The sequence below is a fragment of the Arvicola amphibius genome, chromosome 5 (assembly GCF_903992535.2).
Source record: "Arvicola amphibius chromosome 5, mArvAmp1.2, whole genome shotgun sequence".
Taxonomy (NCBI): Eukaryota; Metazoa; Chordata; class Mammalia; order Rodentia; family Cricetidae; genus Arvicola; species Arvicola amphibius.
The window spans coordinates 139,629,871-139,651,537 of record NC_052051.1 but is presented as its reverse complement, the minus strand read 5'-3'; the positions used below and the strand labels follow the sequence as shown (position 1 = coordinate 139,651,537).

At 43.0% G+C, this 21,667-nt stretch overlaps 1 protein-coding gene across 2 annotated transcripts in view; it reads right to left on the bottom strand.

The window, feature by feature from the left end:
* Window positions 1-4,567, bottom strand: part of Malt1 (MALT1 paracaspase) — a 41,596-nt gene extending 37,029 nt beyond the window's left edge. For both annotated transcript variants that reach the window (XM_038331959.1, XM_038331960.1), the window contains exon 1: window positions 4,169-4,567. In XM_038331959.1, the coding sequence (XP_038187887.1) occupies window positions 4,169-4,395 (227 nt within the window). In that variant the 5' untranslated portion in view covers window positions 4,396-4,567. The remainder of the gene's footprint in view (window positions 1-4,168) is intronic.
* Between the last annotated feature and the right edge of the window lie 17,100 nt (window positions 4,568-21,667).

Sequence of the window (21,667 nt, the reverse complement as noted above, 5' to 3'; positions counted from 1 at the left end):
GAGATATGTAGGCTTAGCCTAGTGTGGCAGTGGATGCTGGATTCCAAATATATACTGAATACATACATAGCAGTCAGGATTTACTGACAAAGATGATGTATATACAAGTGAAGTCTGGAATGACTGGATTTTCTGGTTAACTGGAGAGATGTAGTAGTCACTCAGGTACAGAAAACTAAGAGCAAGAGGTTTACTGGAGGGTACATACTAAGTTTTGCACATGTTACATTTAAGATGCCTACTAGTCATTTAAGAGGAGACGGCAATAGCAGTCTACATACACACATCTGGGTAAAGCAGATATACTTAACAGTTGTAATCAGCTTGACTGTATTTAAAACCATGAGTGAAGGATAACATCAGAAGATTAGGTAGAAAAGCATTTAGAGATAAAAGCATGACTTCTAGCGCACTTCAAAATTCAGACTGAATAGATAGATAAGGAACATTTGCATTAATCTTTTAAATACATGTTTTCTTTTTTATCATGATCTGCTTGAGGGTAAGATTTCTGCAGCTAAAGAGCATCTTCAGGGCTGGAGAGATGACTCAGAGGATAAGAGCACTGACTGCTCTTCCAGAGGTCCTGAGTTCAATTCCCAGCAACCACATGGTGGCTCACAAACATCTGTAATGAATGAGATGCAGGCAGAATATTGTATATATAAATAAATAAATCTTTTAAAAAAAGAGCATCTTCAGGCTGCAGACTAGCGGCAACAGATGTTTCCCCCTTGGCTCATATTTCACAACCCTACTTTCAAGCGCTCTGCTTTAGATACTTTAAAGCTTTCTGAAAGTTCTGCCAATCCTTGGAGGTCAGCTGTTCCACTCACCACCAGCCAATATATGCTGACACTCTAAGACTGTCTCAACTGGCAGCAAAGACATCTGATTTCATGGTGGTGCATACCTTTGATTCTGACACTTGAGAGGCAGAGGAAGACCTCTTTGAGATCCTCCCTTAAATGTCTGATGTTAGATCAGTTTGAATACAATCAGGGTTTGAATGCAGGGCACTCCTACATGTCTCTGGTTATAGCAAACTAGACTACAAGCAAAGATTCAAACTAAATCATCAATAATCACCTGATATTCCTAATCTCTGGAGACAGCTCCGAAGGGACCCTCCCTGTGGTTTATATTATTAAATTCTCATGTCGCTTAATTAAAAATGTAAGGAGTGAAGGGGAAATGTGACGACAGGTCGAGTGAGCACGGTGGCATTCAGAAAGCAGAGGCAGGAGGATCATGACAAGTTTGAGGTCAGCCTGGTCTATGTAGTAAGACTTCTCCTCAAACCAAACCAAAGCAGCAAAAAAAAGAAAGAAGAAAAATTACTAGAAAAGACAACATTCTGAGATTAGGGCTGTGAATTCAATGACTGGGGAAAACACTTCACATTTCCCCACGACTTGTCATACATTCTGGGCCAGACTCTCACTCTGCAACCAGAGGGCAATGTCTCTACCACCTCTTATTACCAGACGCTCTTCTAACACCAGCATGAAGTCACTTGAAAAGAAAGTTTAAAAAGATCTTAAACACAGTAAGAATCACTAGCTGTAACCGCCTATCTCTTTGATTCAGACATGCCAGTTTCGGGTTTTCAGTGCTAACTTTTGTTGCTGTTTGTGAGATAGCGTCTTATTATGTAGCACTGGCTGGCCCAGAACTCAACACTGATCCGCATGCCTCTGCTTCCTGCGTGCTGGGATTAAAGGTGTGCCTGGCTTTCAGTACTAACTTTTAATAGCAACCAATTCTTCTAATTGTCAATGGGTGTGAGTTTACTACATCCAGATTCTCCAACCCCACCCCCCACCCCAACTAACCTACATGGAGCTATCTAACCACTATCTTGAAAAACTCATGAAATCTACCTCAAAATCTAAGATCCTAAAAGTGGACAGTAACTGGCCTTCTCTCTATACTAATAACTCCTTGTAATTTGCTTCAAATGTTTCCCTAAGTTCCCCAAACAATGATTAACACCATTCTGCAGTTTACTTAGCAATATCTTACTGAAGGCGTGGGAAGGAAAACTTAATACCCAGCATCAAGTACCCACTCCTTTTATAGTTTAGTAGCTTAGTACATTGACTTCTGTGTCTTCCTCCATCACCACAGAGGCTCTCTCCAGGAAGCCTAGCACCTTCCTTAACTGGATTCACAGTTAACGCCATAATACCCTGCAGATCTGCCCTCAAAGAAAACAATTTCTTGTATCATGTAAGTCTAGAAGTTGGGAAATTTATGAAGTTTGAATAATATTTTTGATCTTTTTGGATACCCAACACCAGTATCTTTTTTCCCTAGAACAGAACTACGTCCTTTGCTCAGTTTTGCTAGCCCACTGTTTGTCTGACTTCTCTGACACAGGGTCTCGTGTGCCTGGTCTTAAACTCCTTGATTCTCCTGCCTCTGCCTCACAAGTGCTAGGATTATAAGTATGTCATACCAGCTTAGTTTGCCATTTTCTGATTTTTTTTTTTAAATCAGGCAACATGGGCCTCTTCTCCTTGAGCAATAATCCCATACCGACAGTACTCTGTCTCAGTCCTAAACTCTGAAGCTCAGGGTTGTTGGGAAGGTTAAGGTGGATAATGCATGTAAACAGGACACTGTAACACACTATATGTTCAATAAAGGGTATTATTTACATCCAACCCAGCATTTCACATGTTACTGTGAATGTTCCCAAAAACCAGTCTATCAGAACTTCCAGCTAATAAGAAGCACTCAATCAATATAACTTTGAGTGAAGGACTCTCCTCTCGATTTAAGAAGTATTTGTCTAAGAGTTCTATGTATAAGAAATGACTTCTGCTCCTAAGCTTATAAAGATGCACACAAATAATTTCAGTAAAAGTCAGAGTTTAGTCATTTGACAAGAAACTGGAGGAGTTGAAGGACAGACTGAAACCCTGACAGGGGTATAAGGTAGAAGTTCACAGTTCCATGTGGGAGCCCCTGGTGCAGCTCCTGAGTCCACCTTCAGGTGACCCATAAGGTTAAAGCACTTTTTTTCTTACTAGTACTAAGTCACCATTTTCTATTTATTCTTCAAGGTGTATACACAAGTGTCTAGAGTTCCGATACGATGCTGCAACAGAATGAATCAAATACAGAAAAGAATCCAACTCTACAATTAAACTACGGCACCCGTAAAGTCGTCCAGAGCATTCAGCAGTTTGAGACAGTTAGAATGAAGGCTACAGGATCCAGACTAGACTGGTTGACACGGTGTTCCAGGACACCTCAGGCTACAGTGAGAGCCTGTCTCAAAAACCAAGAAGGGAAAAAGACTTCAAGATGAATATGACGGTGACAGCTTGGAATCCCAGCGTTAGGGATAGTGAAACAGGACAGAGAAATTTCAGGACACATAGCAAGATTTTGTTTTGAAAAACAAAAACAAACCAAATCAAAGCAACAGATTTTAAAAATGTTTACCAATGCTCTATTTGGTTTTGGATAAACTTTTTCTGAAGAAAAAAAAAAAAACCCTGACATTGTTTCTGCTACTGTGTAAGAATTACTGTTAAGATCAATATTTTAAGAGTTATTGGTTTTACTTTCAAATGGTAAATATTCGTATACACCTGCAGAAGATACAGAACCCCCATAAAACCTATCTGTCATCTTGAGATTCAAAACGTTGAGAAACACTGACTGTGGGGCCAAGGCATATGTCAGCGGTCCCTTTTCTCAGCAGGAAAGCTGTTTAATTTCTCAAGAGTCTAATATACGTGGTGAAGTCAGGACAAAGTTTGGTCAGCTCTCTGGACTGAAGCCGATTGGGGAATTTGGTCCGTCTTTTCCCCTCTTTCCGTCTCTCTCTACCCAGCCTCCTGGAACCCCTGCACGCCTCCCTCCTCCACCGGCCCGGGTCCCTCGGGATTGTCCTTTTGGGGTCCTAGGGCTGTGTCCACATCCCTCCCTTCTGCTTTAAAACCCATCGGATTACAACCCTGCGGATAAGCTTTCCTCCTCTTAAGACAACGAGAGTTCATTTCCAGACAGGGCTTTCACGGAAGGTCGGTGAGAAGGTGCCATCTGGCCCTAAGTGCCAGTCCCTTCCCGATCCCAGGGTCCCTGTTGGTCTCGCGCGACTCCCTGCCCCGAGGCACACCCCTCCACCCGAGGGTCCCGCGTCCCCGCTCACCTGAGCCTGAGGCGTCCCCGACTGCCCGCCAGCTCCGCCAGCTGCCTCCAGCCCCGGCCCTCGGGCGCGCGGTCCAAGCTCTCACTGAGCCTCCGCAGAAGCGGCTCCGGCAGGCGGTTGAGGGTTGCGCCGGCTGGAGGGGCGCTCGGAGGCCCCGAGGGCGCGGTCGGGGGAGGCTGCACAGCCGGGGGCAGCGAGGCCTGCAGCGGCTGCCCCCACAGCGACATAGCTACGCCGGTGGCCCCGCCGCCCAGCTCCAGCCGGTCACCTCGGGCCTCGGCGCCCGTGTGCACCTTCCGCTTGCTCCTCGCCGTCCCGCGAGTCGCAGGAGCGGAAGGAGAAGGCCGCCGCACAGCGAGGCCCTCACAGGAAGAAGTACAGCTCCCGGCCCGCGCGACAGGTTCCCCTGAGAAGCCTCGGGGCGCGCCGACTGAAGAGGGGGGCGGGCCTAGGGGGCGGGGCCGGGCTGCGCGTGTGTGGGCGGAGTTTGGGTGGGGCCTCGTTGCTATGTGCAGGTGGCCTCTCCAATTGCAGGGAGAGGTGGGCTTGGGGGCGGGCCCTAGGGGTGGGGCCGGTTCATGAGTGGCTACTGTCCACCTGCGGTGAGGGGGCGAGGCAGGGGGCGGGGTCTGGCTGCGGGAGTGCCACCGGCTTGCCTCCTCCTCTTGGCACGGGGCGGGGATGTGGGCGGGGCGAGCGGCCGCTCCTCCCGGGCGGCTTCTGAGTTTGCGAAGCAGGAAGGGATGGGTGGGTAGAGAAGTTGGAGGAAGCAGCGGTGGAGGCCTTGCCACAGCTAGGAAGCCTGCGGCGTAGGAGCTTCCCGGGACCGTGGGAGGATGCTTACCTCACGCCGGAGAGGGTAGCACGCACTTCCTGGCGGCGCCCCCACGCGCGCATCTGCTCTCCGAGGACCCCGGGCCTTGCGAATGTGCGGTGTTCACCAAGAGGCCGACAGCTCTCCACATTGGGCAGCCTCAGCAGACGCTTCCTCTGCAAGCGGATGATGTTGCCAGAGGAAAGTAGTGGAATTGGAGATTTAGATACTCATAAGGGAATTGACCCAACTCATTTCGAGTCTTTTTTTTTTTTAAGACTGAGAGAGATTCAATTGTGCAGTTAGGTGGTAGGGCTCTGGTCTGGCGTGTCTAAAGCTCTGGGGCCATCCTCAGCTCCGCAAAGGCAAGCAAGCAAAACCCAAATACTTCTGGTCTATTTTAACTAATCAGATCCTGCAAATGGATTTTAGCAGTAATGGTGTGGTGTCCTTCAGATCAAACTGTCACAGTGTTCATATTCCGAGCGGTTCCCCTGGATAATCTAGACCCTAGCTCACGAGTCTAGATCATAGATGATTTAGATCAAGCAGGGGAACTTCTTGGGATATGAACACCGCCTAGATTCTAGACGAAGGGGCAAGAGGAGCTACACTTATCTCTTGCCTCTCATCCACAGCAAAGGCTGTTATCCCGTTGGAAACTATAGGTTTGTTTGACAAAGGAACAAACAACTTAGGGTGACCAATCAGCCCTGAAGTACAAGCCTTCCCGGCTCAGTTTACCTCATGTAGTTCAAGCTGGCCTTAAACTTCTTCCTCTCTGCACGGTGATCCTGAGAGCTGGGGCTGCATGTGTTCACCACCGTGCACAGTTCTATGCAGACCTGGTTCTAGAAACCGAGGCCTGTCGTTTGCTAGGCAAGCATTCTATCAGCTGTTACATCCCCAGTCCTAAGTTTCCTAATCTATTGTCATTCTGCCTTTTAATTTAAATTCAATTAAATTTAAATTCAATAATTTTATTTCCCCTTCCAAACCTACTTGTGTAGGCCATTGCTTATGAAGGTTCTCCTATGTGAAAAGATCATAAGTTCATGCTTATACTATTTACCGTGTGGGTATCCTTTCTATTTTTAGTCTGGTCTTCCTTACGCAGTATAGCTCAGCTAGGTGCCATGTGGCTTCCCTTCCCATTCCCCTGTTCTCCAAGTGCCTCTTTCACTTCGCCCTCCTCCTAAGAGTTTTTTTTTTTTCTGTCTAGCTATTCTAGAGTCTACACAGTCACCTTTTCTGCCACCCTCCATTCCATACTTTGACAGACATTGCATTTTATGGTTGGTATATTTCTTCTCTTAATAAAGTCCTTATATTTCTACTACCTAATTTTCACTTTTCTTCTGAGGCATGTGTGACTTTTAAAGTTAGCTGTGAGTTCAAATCTTGATGCTGCTACTTATTGCTGATATCCCCTTCGGTGAGTTAGTGAACCTGTCTGAGCTTTAGTTTCTGTGCTTGTGAAAGGCAGAGGATCAATATAATGACTGGGGAAAGTAGGCACAGCATATCCATAACTTGAGGGTGGGAGTACATTCTGAGAAATGCATCGTGAGGTGATTTTTGTTGTGTGAACCCAGTCTCCTGGGACAACAGGTGCAGCCTGTTGTTATTCTAGTTTGATTTCTGCTGCTATGATCAACACCACTACCAAAAAAAAAAAAAAAAAAACCAACATATGGAGGTTTATTTCATCTTACCACCATTAAGGGAAGTCAGGGCAGGAACTCAGGCAGGGCAGGAACTGATGTAGAGACTGTACGGGGAATGCGGCTTCCTGGTTTGCCTCCATGGCTTGTTCAGATTGCTTTTTTATACAACTTTTTTTATACAACTTTGGGTAGAGATGGCACTACCCAAAGTGAGCTCGCCTCTCTTCCATCAATCAAGAGAATGCCCCTCAGATGTGCCTGCAGGCAATCTAATAAAGCATTGTCTCAGTTGAGATTCCCTCTTCCCAGATGCCCCTAGTTTTTTTGAAATCAATTAGCATAGTTGTTGACCACCATGTTATGTGACGTATGTCTATATTAGTTAGTACTTGGAAAATTGATACATTAATTTTGGGAACATTTTAATAACTTAGCTTTGTTTTCCTCTCCCAACAATTATATTAATGCCAAGAGAAAATGTATGAGTAGCTTTATTTTTTTTTTTTCCTAGACAGGGTTTCTCTGTAGCTTTGGAGCCTGTCCTGGAACTCGCTCTGTAGACCAGGCTGGCCTCAAACTTACAGAGATCTGCCTGTCTCTGCCTCCTGAGTGCTGGGATTAAAGACATGAGCCACAACCAACTGGAAATGGCTTTAATTTTTAACTTAAAATTTTCTAAAATTTTAATGAAAAATTCATTTATTTATTGTGTGAGTGTGTATATGTGGTGGTGGCAGCAGGCGGGGGGAGGGGGGAAGAGAGCAAACATGCAGAGGCCAGAAGACAACTTTTGAAAGAGGGTTCCCTTCTTTCACTGTATGTGTCCTTGGATTGAACTCAGGTTGTTGGGTATGGCAGGAAGAGCCTTTCCTTCACTGGCCAAAGATCACGGCTTCTAAATATCCCTTAAATATAATGCGTGTGTATAGGTAATAAATATCACCAGGAGTTTTTCCTTATTAGCTGAAAGGAATAAAAGTCTCTGTGAATCTGGACAATTTGAGGAAGCTTATGGTTACAGTCCGTAGAAAAGTCTGATGATGTAATCTTAATCTTACTCATGGATGTAGACACTGACTCAGTTTTTTTTTTTCTCTCACAGAATTTGATTGTGGATGTTAATAAAAAAATGACAGATGCTATAGTTCATAAATGAACAGGTCTTAAAAGACTTGTTATAGGAGAACATCTAAAGGCCTCTGGGAAGATCAGGGAACTGAAAATGATGACAGCTAAATGTCACTCATCGTCCCCATCCCTTACTCCATGTCTAAACCTTTAGTGACCTCTCTGACTTATCCATGAGGTAGGACCGTGAAGGCCGCACTCAGACACAATACTGGCCATATCCCCTGTAGCCCATTTTGGCTGATGTTTCCTAAAGAACAGAGGGAATTATATTATTTCACTTATAACTTAAACATGGTAGCTAAGTTCATCATTCCAGTGTTCCACACCCTATTCTCATAATTAATCATCTAGATCTTAATGCTTCTAGTTATTCTGAAGACTGTAGTTGTCTAAATCCATCCATTCAAGTGCCAGACAATAGTCACTGGGTGCTTATGTTGTGTCTGACTCTTGTGCCAAGTACTGTTGGAGGATAGTTTTGTTTTAAGTTAAAGGCATGAACCTCAGCAAATACATAATAAACATATGTCAAACATTTCATGTAACTCATTGTTTAGTGAGGGAACCAAAAATTGTTGCCTCTTTGGAAGAGATTCCAATGATGTGATTAACAGTGATAAATACATAGAAACATACAAATCCATCAGGGATGCTGGAATGTGTTTACTTCACAGACACAAAACTGGCCTTTTCCCACAGTGAAAGAGAGAATCAGCTGAGCTGCTACTTTACAGATTTTATTAATGAGCAAGAATTGCTTACATTGCTGTGAGGTTTCTCCACTTCTCAGCATTGTAAGACAGCCTTAGCCAAAGACAATGAAAGACAAAGATAAGCACTTCCTTCTTTGTGGCCTGAGAGAGAAGTGCTCTCAGAAGCAGAGCAGGAAGAGGACCCAAGGAAACCACGGGAACAACTGTGGTTGGTTCAGGCGAACTGGAGGCTCACAAGAAAAAGGACAAAGACCAAACTGAAGAAAGGAGTCAGATCAGAATGAGTCAGACTAAAGGGCTAAGTTGTTACAGGTTTGTGCCTACTATAGCATCAGTGGGCTATACAGGATGCCTTTTTAATAGCATGTAGATTTTCTTTTCATAGTATTTAAAAGAAAATGTCTATCAGAGTCATCAGTTCTCCAGCAATTTGACTAGAGTAATGCCAAATTTATTTAAGTTAAAATGTGATTTTTCTCTAAAGGAACCTATAAAATTACCAAGGCTACAAGTGGCATGTGAAGATGTTGAAATCCTAAAAGCTGGCAAGAGCTTAAAGTTTGAGAATTTCTGATTTTAGTAAGTGATGGGGAATATTTGAAATATTGCAATCATGATAGTTACTTCACTTTTGGATTTTTGAGAACTCATTTAGGCTGCACTAGAAAGAAGACTAGAAGTTCAAGGAGTCTTACAGCTGGCTTTGGTGGTGCAGGCCTGAAATGTGAGTACTCAGAGGGCTGAGATAGAAGGATAAAAAGTTTAAGACCAGTCTGAGCTGTATATCTGGACTCTGGAAAAGCAAAATCTAAATAAAAAGTATTACAAAATAGTATAGATGAGCGGTCTATATATAGTATAGTATAGTGTAGTGTAGTGTAGTATAGTATTTTGCTGTAGTAAGTGATCTTTGCCAATAGTGATCTAGGAATGAAAAAAAAGTCACCATAAATTGAAGAAATATATAGAGTTACTTTTAACCAGTCTTTGTAGATTTGAATGTAAAATATCTCCCACAGGCTCATGTCTTTAACACCTCATCCCAGCTGCGAGTATGATTTGGGAAATTATGGATTTGAGCCCTAGCTCCAGAAAGTGGGTTGCTTTGGCCTGGGCCTTGAGGGTTATAGCCTCACCCCTCTTCTGGTCCCAGTCTTACTACTTCCTGTTCAGTCACTCAGATGTAAATAAGCAGTCTTATGCCCCTGCCATAGTACCAGCTACTTCAGATACCATGCATTTTTCATCATGATGGATTATAAAGTAAATTCTTATTCCTTTAAGTTTTGGCTAATATGAAAAAAGTAAGGAATACAGGAAATGGATACTGAGAAGTAAAAGCTATTGCTATGATAATCCTGACCACATGGTTTGTATGTGTTTGGAAATAGAACATAGGAGGACTATGGGAAGAGCTTAGAGCCATGGGCTAGCAAAGCCTTAGTATGCTATAAGCTCGCAGTTCTAGGGTAAAGGGAGATGTCACGTTGTCAGGAGTTTAAGAAATCATATCCCTAATCAGGAGCAGAGAACACTTTATGTGGTTCACAATCCTCTGCCTAGGGAATGGTGCCATCCACAGTGGGTGTGTTTTCCTACCTCATTTACTATAAACAAGATGGTCCTTCATAGACATGCCCATGGGTCAACCTAATCCAAACAGTCCCAGGTGACTCTAGATTGCATCAAATTCGCAAACTCACCACCATGATAAGCAGACAAAACACAAGAGTTACAGAGTGTCTTAATCACTCTTCTATTGCTGTGAAGAGACATCATGACCAAGGCAACTCTTAACAAGAGTTCCACTGGGGAATTGGGGGCATGCTTACATTTTCAGAGGGTTAGTCCATTATCATCATGGTGGGAAGAAGACAGGCAAGGCACTGGATGGAGCAGTAGTGAGAGCTCTATATTCTGATCCACAGGCAGCAGGCAGAGAGAGAGAGAGAGAGAGAGAGAGAGAGAGAGAGAGAGAGAGAGAGAGAGAGAGAGAGAGAGAGAGAGAGAGAGAGACTGAGCCTGACCTGGGCTTTTGAAATCTCAAAGCCCATTCCAAGTGACATACCCCTCCTCAACAAGACCACACCTCCTAATCCTTTCCAAATGGCTCATCCACTGGGGACTAAGTATGGAAATATATGAGCCTATGGGGACTACTTTCATTCAAACCACCGTACAGGGCCATCATGCCTTGCACCGGAGTTCTTGAAAGCCATTGAATCCATGCAATATGTGGCACAGTCAGATTCCCTGGAGGGAGAAGTAGAGAGGCCATCGTATGGAGCCTTCAGTGTGATAGAGACTTCAAGGCATTGTGTAGATAACCGAAAAAAGGGATGTCTGTGGAGGAAAGCTGCCCACCAAGTAGAGCTGCCCAGAGATAGCCTACATGCGCCTCAGGTGGACCAGGGCTGTCCAAACTCATTGGCGTTCTGATGTTACCATAAGCTTTGGATAATGGACATGGAGCTGCAGAGTTTGTGTTTTCTCTGCTAGATTTTATCTTGTTCTGGTATAGTTTCTTTTCTTTCTTTCTTTCTTTCTTTCTTTCTTTCTTTCTTTCTTTCTTTCTTTCTTTCTTTCTTTCTTCTATAGTTCCATTCCTCCCTTTTGGAATGGGAATGTTTAGTCTGTGCCATAGTGTGTTGAAATTAAGTAACCTGATGTTTTGATTTGCTGGGACTCATAGCTAAGAGTGCCTTTGTGCTAAAAGATTCTTTTGACTTTTGAACAATATTGGAACTATAAGCCTTTTAAAAGTTTTTTTTGTTTTCTTCTGTGAGTTCGAGGCCATCCTGGTCTACAGGAGCTAGTTCCAAAGCTACAGAGAAACCCTGTCAAAAAAAAAAAAAAACAACCAAAAATATTTTTTATTTCATTCATTTATTTGTGTGTGTTACAGGTGTCAGACGCATATGTGTTCAATGATTATATATATATGGAGGCCAGAAAGATGACTTCTAGGAGTCTGTTCTCTCCTTTCACCACATGTATCTTGGGGATTCGGCTCCGATTGTCAGACATGGTGGTACACACCTTTTATCTGCTGAGCCACCCTGCCACTTTGACTGCAGGAAGCTTTAAAGTTGGACTCACTGAAAGTAGGTTGCATAGTGAGATAAGATGACCTTTGGGAGCCGTGAGTGGAACGTCACTGGAGAAGGTAGGCCTTCAGCTGCCAGGCCTTCTCTGTCATGACGGACCATACCCTCACAAACCATGAGCCCCAATCAAACTTTACCCTCGTGTTATTTCTTTTTTTTTTTTTTTTTTTTTTTTTTTTTTTTTTTTTTTTTTTTTGGTTTTTCGAGACAGGGTTTCTCTGTAGCTTTGGAGGCTGTCCTGGAACTAGCTCTTGTAGACCAGGCTGGTCTCGAACTCACAGAGATCCGCCTGCCTCTGCCTCCCGAGTGCTGGGATTAAAGGCGTGCGCCACCGCCGCCCGGCTCGTGTTATTTCTTGCCAGGTGTTGGGCCACAGAGCTGCCAGACTGTAGGAATGAATAATCATGACTGAAAAATCCTGAGGTATTAACTTCCACTTATTTTGTTCAGGAGGAACCAAAACAAATCAGTTCTGTTTATGTTTTGTGTATGTATTGCTAAGGACGGATGGACCCAGGTGTGTGTATGTGCACCAGGGTGTGTACTGTGGTCAGATTCCCTCCTTCACAATGTGTGTTCCAGATGTTGAACCCTGGCACATACACATAAACAGAATGAGCACATAAATACATGTAATTTTTAAAGTGTAGCACTGACCCACTCTGCTCTTTCTGCCACCCTCACTGACAACCATAGATGCCCCCAAGCAATGTATTTTCTCCTGTATTTAGGAACTACTCTCAGCCTCAAGTACTTTTTAGTGCTTGGTTTTGAGTCAGACTTGTTACAGTATCAAGACTGGCTTTGAACTCTCAATGTTGCAGCCTCTACACTTCTATCCCCAGTTGCCAGGATTATAGGTGTATGCCACCACAGCCAGACAGACACTTTTTTTTTTTAAATTGTAAAGCATCAAGAAAAAAGGAAGAGGTTAAGTTGTTTGGCTAATCTTGAGGTGTCTAGCCTTGTTCCTTGTTCCAAGATCAACAATTTCTTGCTTCCTTTTTGTTTCAGTATTTGTATTTTGTTACAGACTTGTATGTGTTGAAGTGTGGAGCTGCAGGACTTCTGCAGGGATACTACATTTATTTTCATCTCTCACTATCCTCCCCTGGGTCCATACACAGCATCCCAGCTGATGCCTGGGTGGAAGCTGTTGTAAAATCAAAGTGTTGTGAATCTTCACTGTCAACTCAGTTGTGTTTAGAATCACCATAGAAGCACACCTTTGGGGAGTCTATGAGGGGCTTTCCAGAAAGGTTTAACTGAGGGAGGTAGGACTGAAGTCTTGACTGAACAAAAAGGAGAAAGCCAGCTAAGCACCAGTATTCATCTCTCTGCTTCCTGACTGCAGATGCAATATGACCAGCCACCTCCTGCTCCCACCAGCGTGCCTTTCCCATTGTGATGGACTATATCCTCTCTCAAACTGTGAACCAAAATAAATCCTTTTGTAATTGCTTCTTGTCACGCATTTTCTCAGAACAACAGGAAAAACAACTTACATACAGTTCAATCTTCAGCAAGAAAACAGAACTTTGAAAAAGATAGTTGGAGTATCTAATATACATATATTAGTATATTAGATATATAATATTAATATATATTAGTATATTAGATATATAATATATATTAGTATATAGTATACATATAATATAGTATATGTCAGAGTGGAAACTCCCTGAGGATGAAGAGTATATTGCAGCATCAAGAACTATCATTGCTGTTAATTTTCAAGCCAAATTTTCTCCGCTTGATGCAAGAGGATAGTTTAGCAATGGTTTAAAAAATAAAAGACATTCACAAATGCTGCTCCCAATGATATTACCGTCTTATCCTTCTTATTTAAAAAAACATTTGAGCACAGGTGTTATGACAATAGTAAAACTAGACATTCTAATAAAAGTGACACTGTGATAGGAAAAAATCTTATATGGTTCATTATCTTCAAAGAAAAACATCTAGAAACTCTGATGTTTACATGCTCTGATGTTTACTCTGAAGACAGATTTCAGTTGCAGGTGGAATTACAAGTGAGGTGTCATTTCTAATAAAATGAGATAGTGTTGGGATTCTCAACCGTGCTATCACCTCGCTGACCATAAAACAGGTTTTTAAATTTCTGGTAATAACAATTGCATTGACTACAGTACAGCGTACAAAGACATTAATCTAGTAATGAACTCATTAACTTCTATCTACTTCCAATCTGCACTCTCTTGGATCTTAAGAGGGATGCTGGCATACTAGTGTTTTTCACCCTAGGCTACATGTTAAGACTCACATGTAAGACTACAGGGTACTGTAGACCCTCTAGGGGGAATTGATACAACCCATTTTATTAGTACATGTATATATACCCCAAAGAATTTAAATCAAGGACTCAAGTGTTTATGTACTAATGTTCATAGCAGCACTAAAACTGCTATAAAAATTCAAATTTCAAATGTGGTACGTAAATACAATTGAATATTGTTCAGATACCAAAAAGGAATATTTATGATCTTTGCTACAGGAGTTGGGGCTGTAGCTCAGTTGGGGCTGTAGCTCAGCATAGTACATACAAGGCCCTTAAGTACATAAAGTTAGATTTGATCTCTAACTTTAAAAATATACAAAGACTACTACAGGTTTTAGCATGGATGAACTTGGAAAGCATTATTCAGTGAATAATCCAGATGCTAAATGACAAATATTCTGTGACCTGAGGTTCATAGATTGTGTCATAGAGGCGGAAAATGGAGAGGTGGCTTCCAGGAGCTGGGGAGCCAGGGAAGCAGAAGTTGGTTGCTTAATGGAGAGAGATACTCTGGGGTGATGAAACATTCTGAGAGTGGATACTGGTTCTACTATGCTTGTGAACGCACTTCATGCTACGAACTTGGATCCTTAAAAGTGGTTACAATGAAGCCAGGCTTATAGTGCATGCCTATAATCTTAGAACTTGAGAGGTGCCAGAAGAAGGGTCAGGATTTCATATACTTTCACTATGTAGTGTGTTCCGCATTATGAGCCATCCTTGGATACACAAGGAATTTAAGGCCAGCCTGGGGTACATGAGCCTCTGTCTCAAGATGAGCAAGCAAAACCAATGAAATAAAAAGTGAGACTGGGAAGGTGGCTCAGTGGAGAACAGTGGTGTTTTCCCAGGGGACCTAGGTTCAGCTCTCAGCACTCACATGGTGGCTCACACAATCTACAGCTCTAGTTCCAAGAAATCTGATACCATTTTCTCACCTCCCGGGGCATCAGGCTTGCATGAAGTGCACGGACATACATGCAAGCAAGATACCCATACACAAAAAATATTTCTTTTTACATTTAAAATCAAAACACCAAAAGCCAAAAGCCAAAACCAAAGCAACCATCCCCATAAATTAAAATGATAAATTTAATGTTAGGTATAATCTATATCCTCAAGATTCATTTGAAAAACCCTAAGAAATTACTGATATCCCACCCCCAAATCTCTTAGACTGATTTAATTGGTTTGGGTTGATTTTTAAAGTTCCTTAACAGATCTTCCATGGTCTAAGAAGGAATAACCTTCAGGATATTGGTGCTCACCCTGTGATCTAGAGAGGAACCATTGAGGAAGGCTGGGTGTGGTGGGTTACACCTTTAATCCCAGCACCCAGGAAGCAGCTTTTCTATTCTTGACTTTCCAGACTCCAGAGCTATAAGCCGCATAATCCTCCATCATTATAAATCACTTCCTTGTGGGGCTTTGTACTTAGGGCCTAACATTGCCTTTAGAGTTAAGCAGCTGCAGCTGCTCTACCTGCAGGAGGTCCTTACAGCTGGGGCCTAGTGGTGGGTGTGGTGAGAGAGTCAGTAGACCCTAGCATGGAACCACAGGCCCCCCCCCCCATCATGTCTCCAGCCATGTGGTCTGGGAAATGCTAGAGCATGCAAGAGACAGGTTTATGGAAGAGACCCTGCCTATGCAGGTTCTGGGAAGTCATCATCCATGCTAGGCTGGAGTTGTGTTATGATGCAGCTATTTGGTGGTGGCATCAGTAGTCCCTCGCCCATAAGCTCATTGGTTCAACAAACCAGAGGTAGTTGACATAATTAATTTAGTCTGTCACTGGTGCTCTTTACATGGCCATTTCTATCACAGAGGTTTGCACGTGTCTCTCCAGAAAAGTTGATGGTTCCTGTCCCATGCTTTCTCCACCATAACAGGTGGTAGCCATCAAACCATGAACCAAAATAAGTCTTCCCTCCCTCTCTCCCTCCTTCAAGTTATTTTTTTGTCAGACATTTTGTCGTCAATGGAAAACAGTAACTAATAAAACAGCAGTGCATACTTACCTGGTCAGTCCTAACCAAGTCACACGGATAGAGCGCCTTAGCTGACCTGGTCCAGCATCCTGCCCATTTCAATCTGGACAAGACCTTGGAGCCTAGAAACATTTTCTCTCTCTCCTTTAACCTCTGTGACAGTGGTTCTCAAAGGATGGTCCTATCTCAGCAGTGTCAGCATCGTGGGAAGCTTTTTAGAAATGCAAAATCGCAGGTTCCAGCACAGACAGCCTGAACCAGAAAATGGAGATGCCCCACCACCACCACATACACTGAGTAGCTTCAAAACCCCAACAGGGGATTCTGGTCCATGCTAATGACTGAAAATGGCTCCCCCACACTTCAGCTTCAAAATATTTTGGGGGCAATAATTTCTCTGTGATCCCTTTCAGTCACATAGAGATTACTTCCTGTTTCACATCTAAATTTATCTTCTTAAAGCTTTGAAGGGTGGAGACCTCAGTCTTCAAAAGTGTAAGCTACTGCGCTTACATGCCTTTGTGGGTAACAACCCCAGGTGGGTCTCAGCAGAAGGGAAACCACGGAGGAGCTGAAGACACAGCTGGCATTGAGAAGGGGTCACCAGGGCCGGTTCTTGCTCTCCTCCCCTTGACCACCATTTAATCACTGGACAATCCAAGATTCGGTCCAAACAGGAGCACAACACAGTCTGCCATGGTTGAGTTTTAAAGGTTAACTACAGGGTCTGAGGAGTTGGGAACACTGTATATAGTGGAGATGCGAAGAGTCTCATTTATTGGTCAAGATTAGTCCAGAAATTGTGTGAATAAAGAGCAAAAAAGGGGTATAGGTCTCCAGGAGCTGAGAGCAGAGGAGGAATAAAAATGGCCCCAGATGACAGCGATTTAGAATTTGATGTTTGTTTCAGGGAACTCAACAAGTTTTATCAGGCTGTGATTTTTATCTTCTTTCTCTTGGCATTTGCCCAAGCTCACTGATGTCTACAATATAGTAGATTTTAAAGCTCCTACACTGTCTCCCCTATGCAGCAGTGATTGCCACCTTCCTCCCAAGGGAAGGATTTCCTTTGGGACTGAACTTGCACTTCCTGGCATCAAGCCAATGCCAGAATCTTTGTACGCTCTTACTTATGTGTGGTGTGTGTGTCAGTGTGTGGGTGCCTGCAGAGGCCAGGAAAGGGCAGCAGATCCTCAGGAACTGGAGTTGCAGGACCTTGTGGGCTATCTGATGTGGGTGCTGGAAACTAACTGTAGGTCCCCTGAAAGAGCAGCAAGTACTCTGAACCATTTAGCCACCTCTGCAGGCCCATTTTTTGCACATTCTTTAAAGCTATGATGACTTTAGGTTGAGAAAATGGATTTTCTGTGCATAAAATTTCCAAAGAATTTTATCGCTCAAAGTGATTTAAATCCCTTAGTTTGACAATATTAATCAAATTATGTCTTCCTTTTTCTGGGTACCACTTTACAATTTACTTCATGAATTATTTGTTTGTGCATTTAGATGTCCCTACATTTTTTTATGGTAGATTCCACTAATTGTCCTCTGGGAGAAAAGGTTTTAATTTAAAAAATACAGATTTACTTTTGGAAGTAGCACTGAGTGTTCAGCGTCCTTCTGGTCCATCGTCACCTTAACCAGCAGTAACTCAGTTTCAGCCTAGCTGTCTCAGGGTTCTTCAACAACAGACTGCCTAGTTTTGGTGACTAGTTTTAAAGTAGTTTTAAAGGTCTTCCATTTATTCAAGTGCTTCAAAGCTGTTTGCCTCAAAAATGTTTGGGAGCAAGGCTATCCCTAGAACAGAAAGCACAGGCTAAAACAAAAAAGCCCAAATGCTCCCAGCATCCCTAATTTGTGATTGCGCTGTGTCAGACTATACACAATGTGACAGCATAGACTCTAAGCTACGGCTGCAAACTTTGGGTTTTCACCCTCTATGTTTCCTCCCATTGTGGTTAGTATTTGGGAGGGGCTTTCCGGGTGCACACTCTTCAGTTTGTTTCCAAAAATGTGTTACATTGTTTTGCATGAGTGTATTTCCTACCTTGTGATACTTAGGTCTCAGAGAGCTGATATACTGTATAGGCACAGTCACATGATCACAGTTTGTTGCAGTGGTGAGGGAGGACATCTCTATCAACAAGATACCCGGTAAAATGTAAACAATGTAGAGTTTACCACTCGTCACACCCATTTGAAGTCAGCAGTTTAGTAGTGTTAAGCATAAAGTATAAATGATTAATATAAAGTAATCATTATCTCTATGAATCTCCAGCAGTTTTGCATTATACTAGGTAGAAACTGTACCCGTCTATCAGTAATTACCCAATACCTCTCAGTAATGGTCATTCTATTTCTATGTATTTGACACCCAAGGTAGTTTATGTAACTAAAGCTGTACAATCTGTCTTTTTGGGCCTGGTGAATTCATAAGCACGATGCCTTAAAGGCTTAGCATGTCTGTCGCAGGGTGTATCAGAATGTTATTCTTGCCAGGCATGGTGGCACAAGCCTCTAGGATAGGCAGGTAGATGAAGGAGGACAATGCATTTCAGGCAGCTTAGGGCTACATATTAAGACTGTATCTTAAAATAAAAATGTTTTAAAACCAGTTGTGATGGCACACGTATATAATCCTAGTATTCAGAAGGCTCAAGCAGGAGGATTGCCATGAGTTTGAATCAGGCTGGGCCTCATTGTAATATACCTGCCCCCCACAAATGTTTTTTTAAAGGCCAAATAGTTTGGTGTGTGTGTGTGTGTGTGTGTGTGTGTGTGTGTGTGTGTGTGTATGTGCATGCACTTCAGTGATAAACATCTCAGTTGTTTCCTTCTGCTGGCTGTTGTGAATAATGTTTCAATTAACATGGTGTGTCAGGACCCAAGTTTCCTGAGTCCCTGCTTTCAATTCTTTTGGGCATGTCCCTAGCAGGGTGATTGTTGAATTCTTTGTGGAACTAAAGACAATAAAGCTTTTGAAGTATCACAGTTTATCTTCACTAACCACAAGTTGCTCTCAGAGCCCCAAACACGATGTAACAGAATGCCTTCAAAACAAAACAAAAACTACCACAAAACCTCAGTGCCATATAAAACCATGTTGCTTAGAGTCATGGGTACGGTGCTAGTTAGTTCTTATTGTCAATTTAAAATAACCTGGAGTCACCTGGGAATGTAAACCTAGATTGAGTATTTACTTAAATCCGATTGGCTATGTCTGTGTAGAGATTTTCTTGACTGATGATTGACGTGGAAGGGCCATCCCACTGTGGGTGGCACCATCCCTAGGCTCTCTAAGAAAGCTAGCTGAGCATGAGCCAGGCAGCGAACCAGAAAACAGAATTCCTCCATGGTTTCTGCTTCAGGTTCCTGCTGCGGTTCCAGCCTTGACTTCCCTCAGGGATGGGTTTTGACCTGTAGGTATAAGCTGGAAGAACCCCTTCCCTCTTCCAGGTTACTTTTGGTCAGAGGGTTTTTTTTTTTATCACAACAACATAATAAAACTGGAATAGGTCTAGTTGACCTTCCCTCTGCCCTGATCCCAACCTTGATCCGAGGCCTGCTCCATGAGAAGGAGGTCATGTCTGGTACTGTAAACCTAGTTAGAAACCTGTGGCTTGGGAAGTCACGGCCCTGACTTGGAAGCCACTGATATTGTTTTGCTAAATGGATATGATGTACCTATCAGAGTCCCATTTAAATAATTATAAATTTACATTGTAATTAGAAATTAGCGCTGCTGTCAGTCTTGGTCAGAGAAGCTTCTTCCAGTGGCCAGCGGTGACTGTAACTGAACAAAGAGCTGACAGCGAGTGGCTATTGAATGCCCATCCCTAAATGGGACATCCCTCTCACTCCCTTCAAGACTCAGAAAACACCGGGCTGGAACCACCACTGGCTTTGCTGTGTCTCCACCTTGCTGAAGACAGAAGGCTGGATCTTCTCAGCCTCCATAACAGCGTGGGTCTTTTCTGCATAATGCATTTGTCCCCAATTCATTCCATATTTTATGGAGAATCCTAATGAAAGTAAGGGCCTGGATTTTCCCTAGAATTCAACTTCAGGTGGGCCTCTTCACTGAACAATAGAGACCCCAGGACAGCATTTTCCTGAACACCAGAAGATTCACACACAAGGCAGAGAAATGAACACTGCTCTGACAACTGTTCTCTGGGAAGCCTTAGCTCCCGTGATGGCTGAGGGGCTGTGGCAGTGTGCTAATGATGGATGTGGAAAGGGAAGGTTAGGAAGCTAATGCTGTGGGCCTCTAACTTGTAATGGGATCTAGACAGAGAAGAAAATGGGCTCAAAGCTGAACACCAACAAAGCACACACATTTGGAGGAGTATGTTGTAATGCACAGATAGCCGGAGCCTATGCCATGCAGCCACCATTGTGGGTCTTCTACTCTAGAACTATGTTCTCCTTTTGCCTTTAGGAATCCAGAATTGAATAGCATCTGAGAGAGAGAGGACAAGAAAACAGAGAAAAGTGTTGACTGAGGATTCTGTCCCACCCGCGTCCTGCAGTCTTTCAGTCTTAAAGAAACACACAGAGGCCTACATTAATTATAAACTGATTGGCCTAGTATCTCAGGCTTCTTATTAACTCTTATAACTTATATTAGCCCATAATTATTATCTGTGTTAGCCACGTGGCTTGGTACCTTTTTCAGCAAGGCAGTCACATCTTGTTTGCTCTGTGTCTGGCTCTCTCTGTGTCTTGTTGCCATGCCTCTACTTCCTGCCTGGTCGCCCTGCCTATACTTCCTGCCCGGCTACTGGCCAATCAGTGTTTATTTAAAATACAAGTGACAGAGTACAGACCATCGTCCCACAGCAGAGAAAAATGTTGTGTTGGTGAAGGTATAGACATTGTCTTCTGGGGTGAGAGGGTGGTCAGCAAAGGTCAGAGTTTGTTGGGCTGGCAAAACTGAGCTCACAACTCACATGAGGACTGCCCAGGTTGACTTCAAACCTGTGATTCTTCTGCCTTAGCCTTCTGGGCTGAGTCATAGGGATGACAGGTATATGCAACTGTGTCTGCTCTTGAGCTTGTTACCATTGATTGCTGCTATGCTTCATCGGTCTCTGTTGAGCTCAGGATGTAGTTTTGTCTTTTATTATAGCAATAGCACACAGTGTCAATTGTCAGATGGGAAACCATTCCTCACATTCCTAGGACCTTACTCAGTCATGCGTTTGGGATGAGCCTTACATGGTTTTAGATTCAATTTTTATGCCTTATTAAGGGTAGTTTTCTTTCTTTTTTTTTTTTTTTTTTTGGTTTTTCGAGACAGGGTTTCTCTGCAGCTTTTTTAGAGCCTGTCCTGGAACTAGCTCTTGTAGACCAGGCTGGCCTCGAACTCAGAGATCCGCCTGCCTCTGCCTCCCAAGTGCTGGGATTAAAGGCGTGCGCCACCACCGCCCGGCAAGGGTAGTTTTCTTTCACGTTTCTTAAAAGTTTGGGTCTTTAGTTTTATTTTACTGTAATATCTTTCATTTTAGTAGCAGGGTAATATTGAAAAATGGTTTCTCTTAATTGATTTTTTTTAAGAGTTTACTTTCTTATTCCTTTACACAGCTCATACTTTTTATTGAAAATTTAAACTTTCAGATAATATAATTTAGGAACTCTAAATTTCCCCTTGTTCCCAAAGATTTTTGCTGCTCTTTGGTTTATTAATTTGTTTAGTTTAGTAGCTTGCCAGGGTCAACTCTGAAATTATTGTTCCTCGAAGTATATAGACCTGGATTTATTTATTTATTTATTTATTT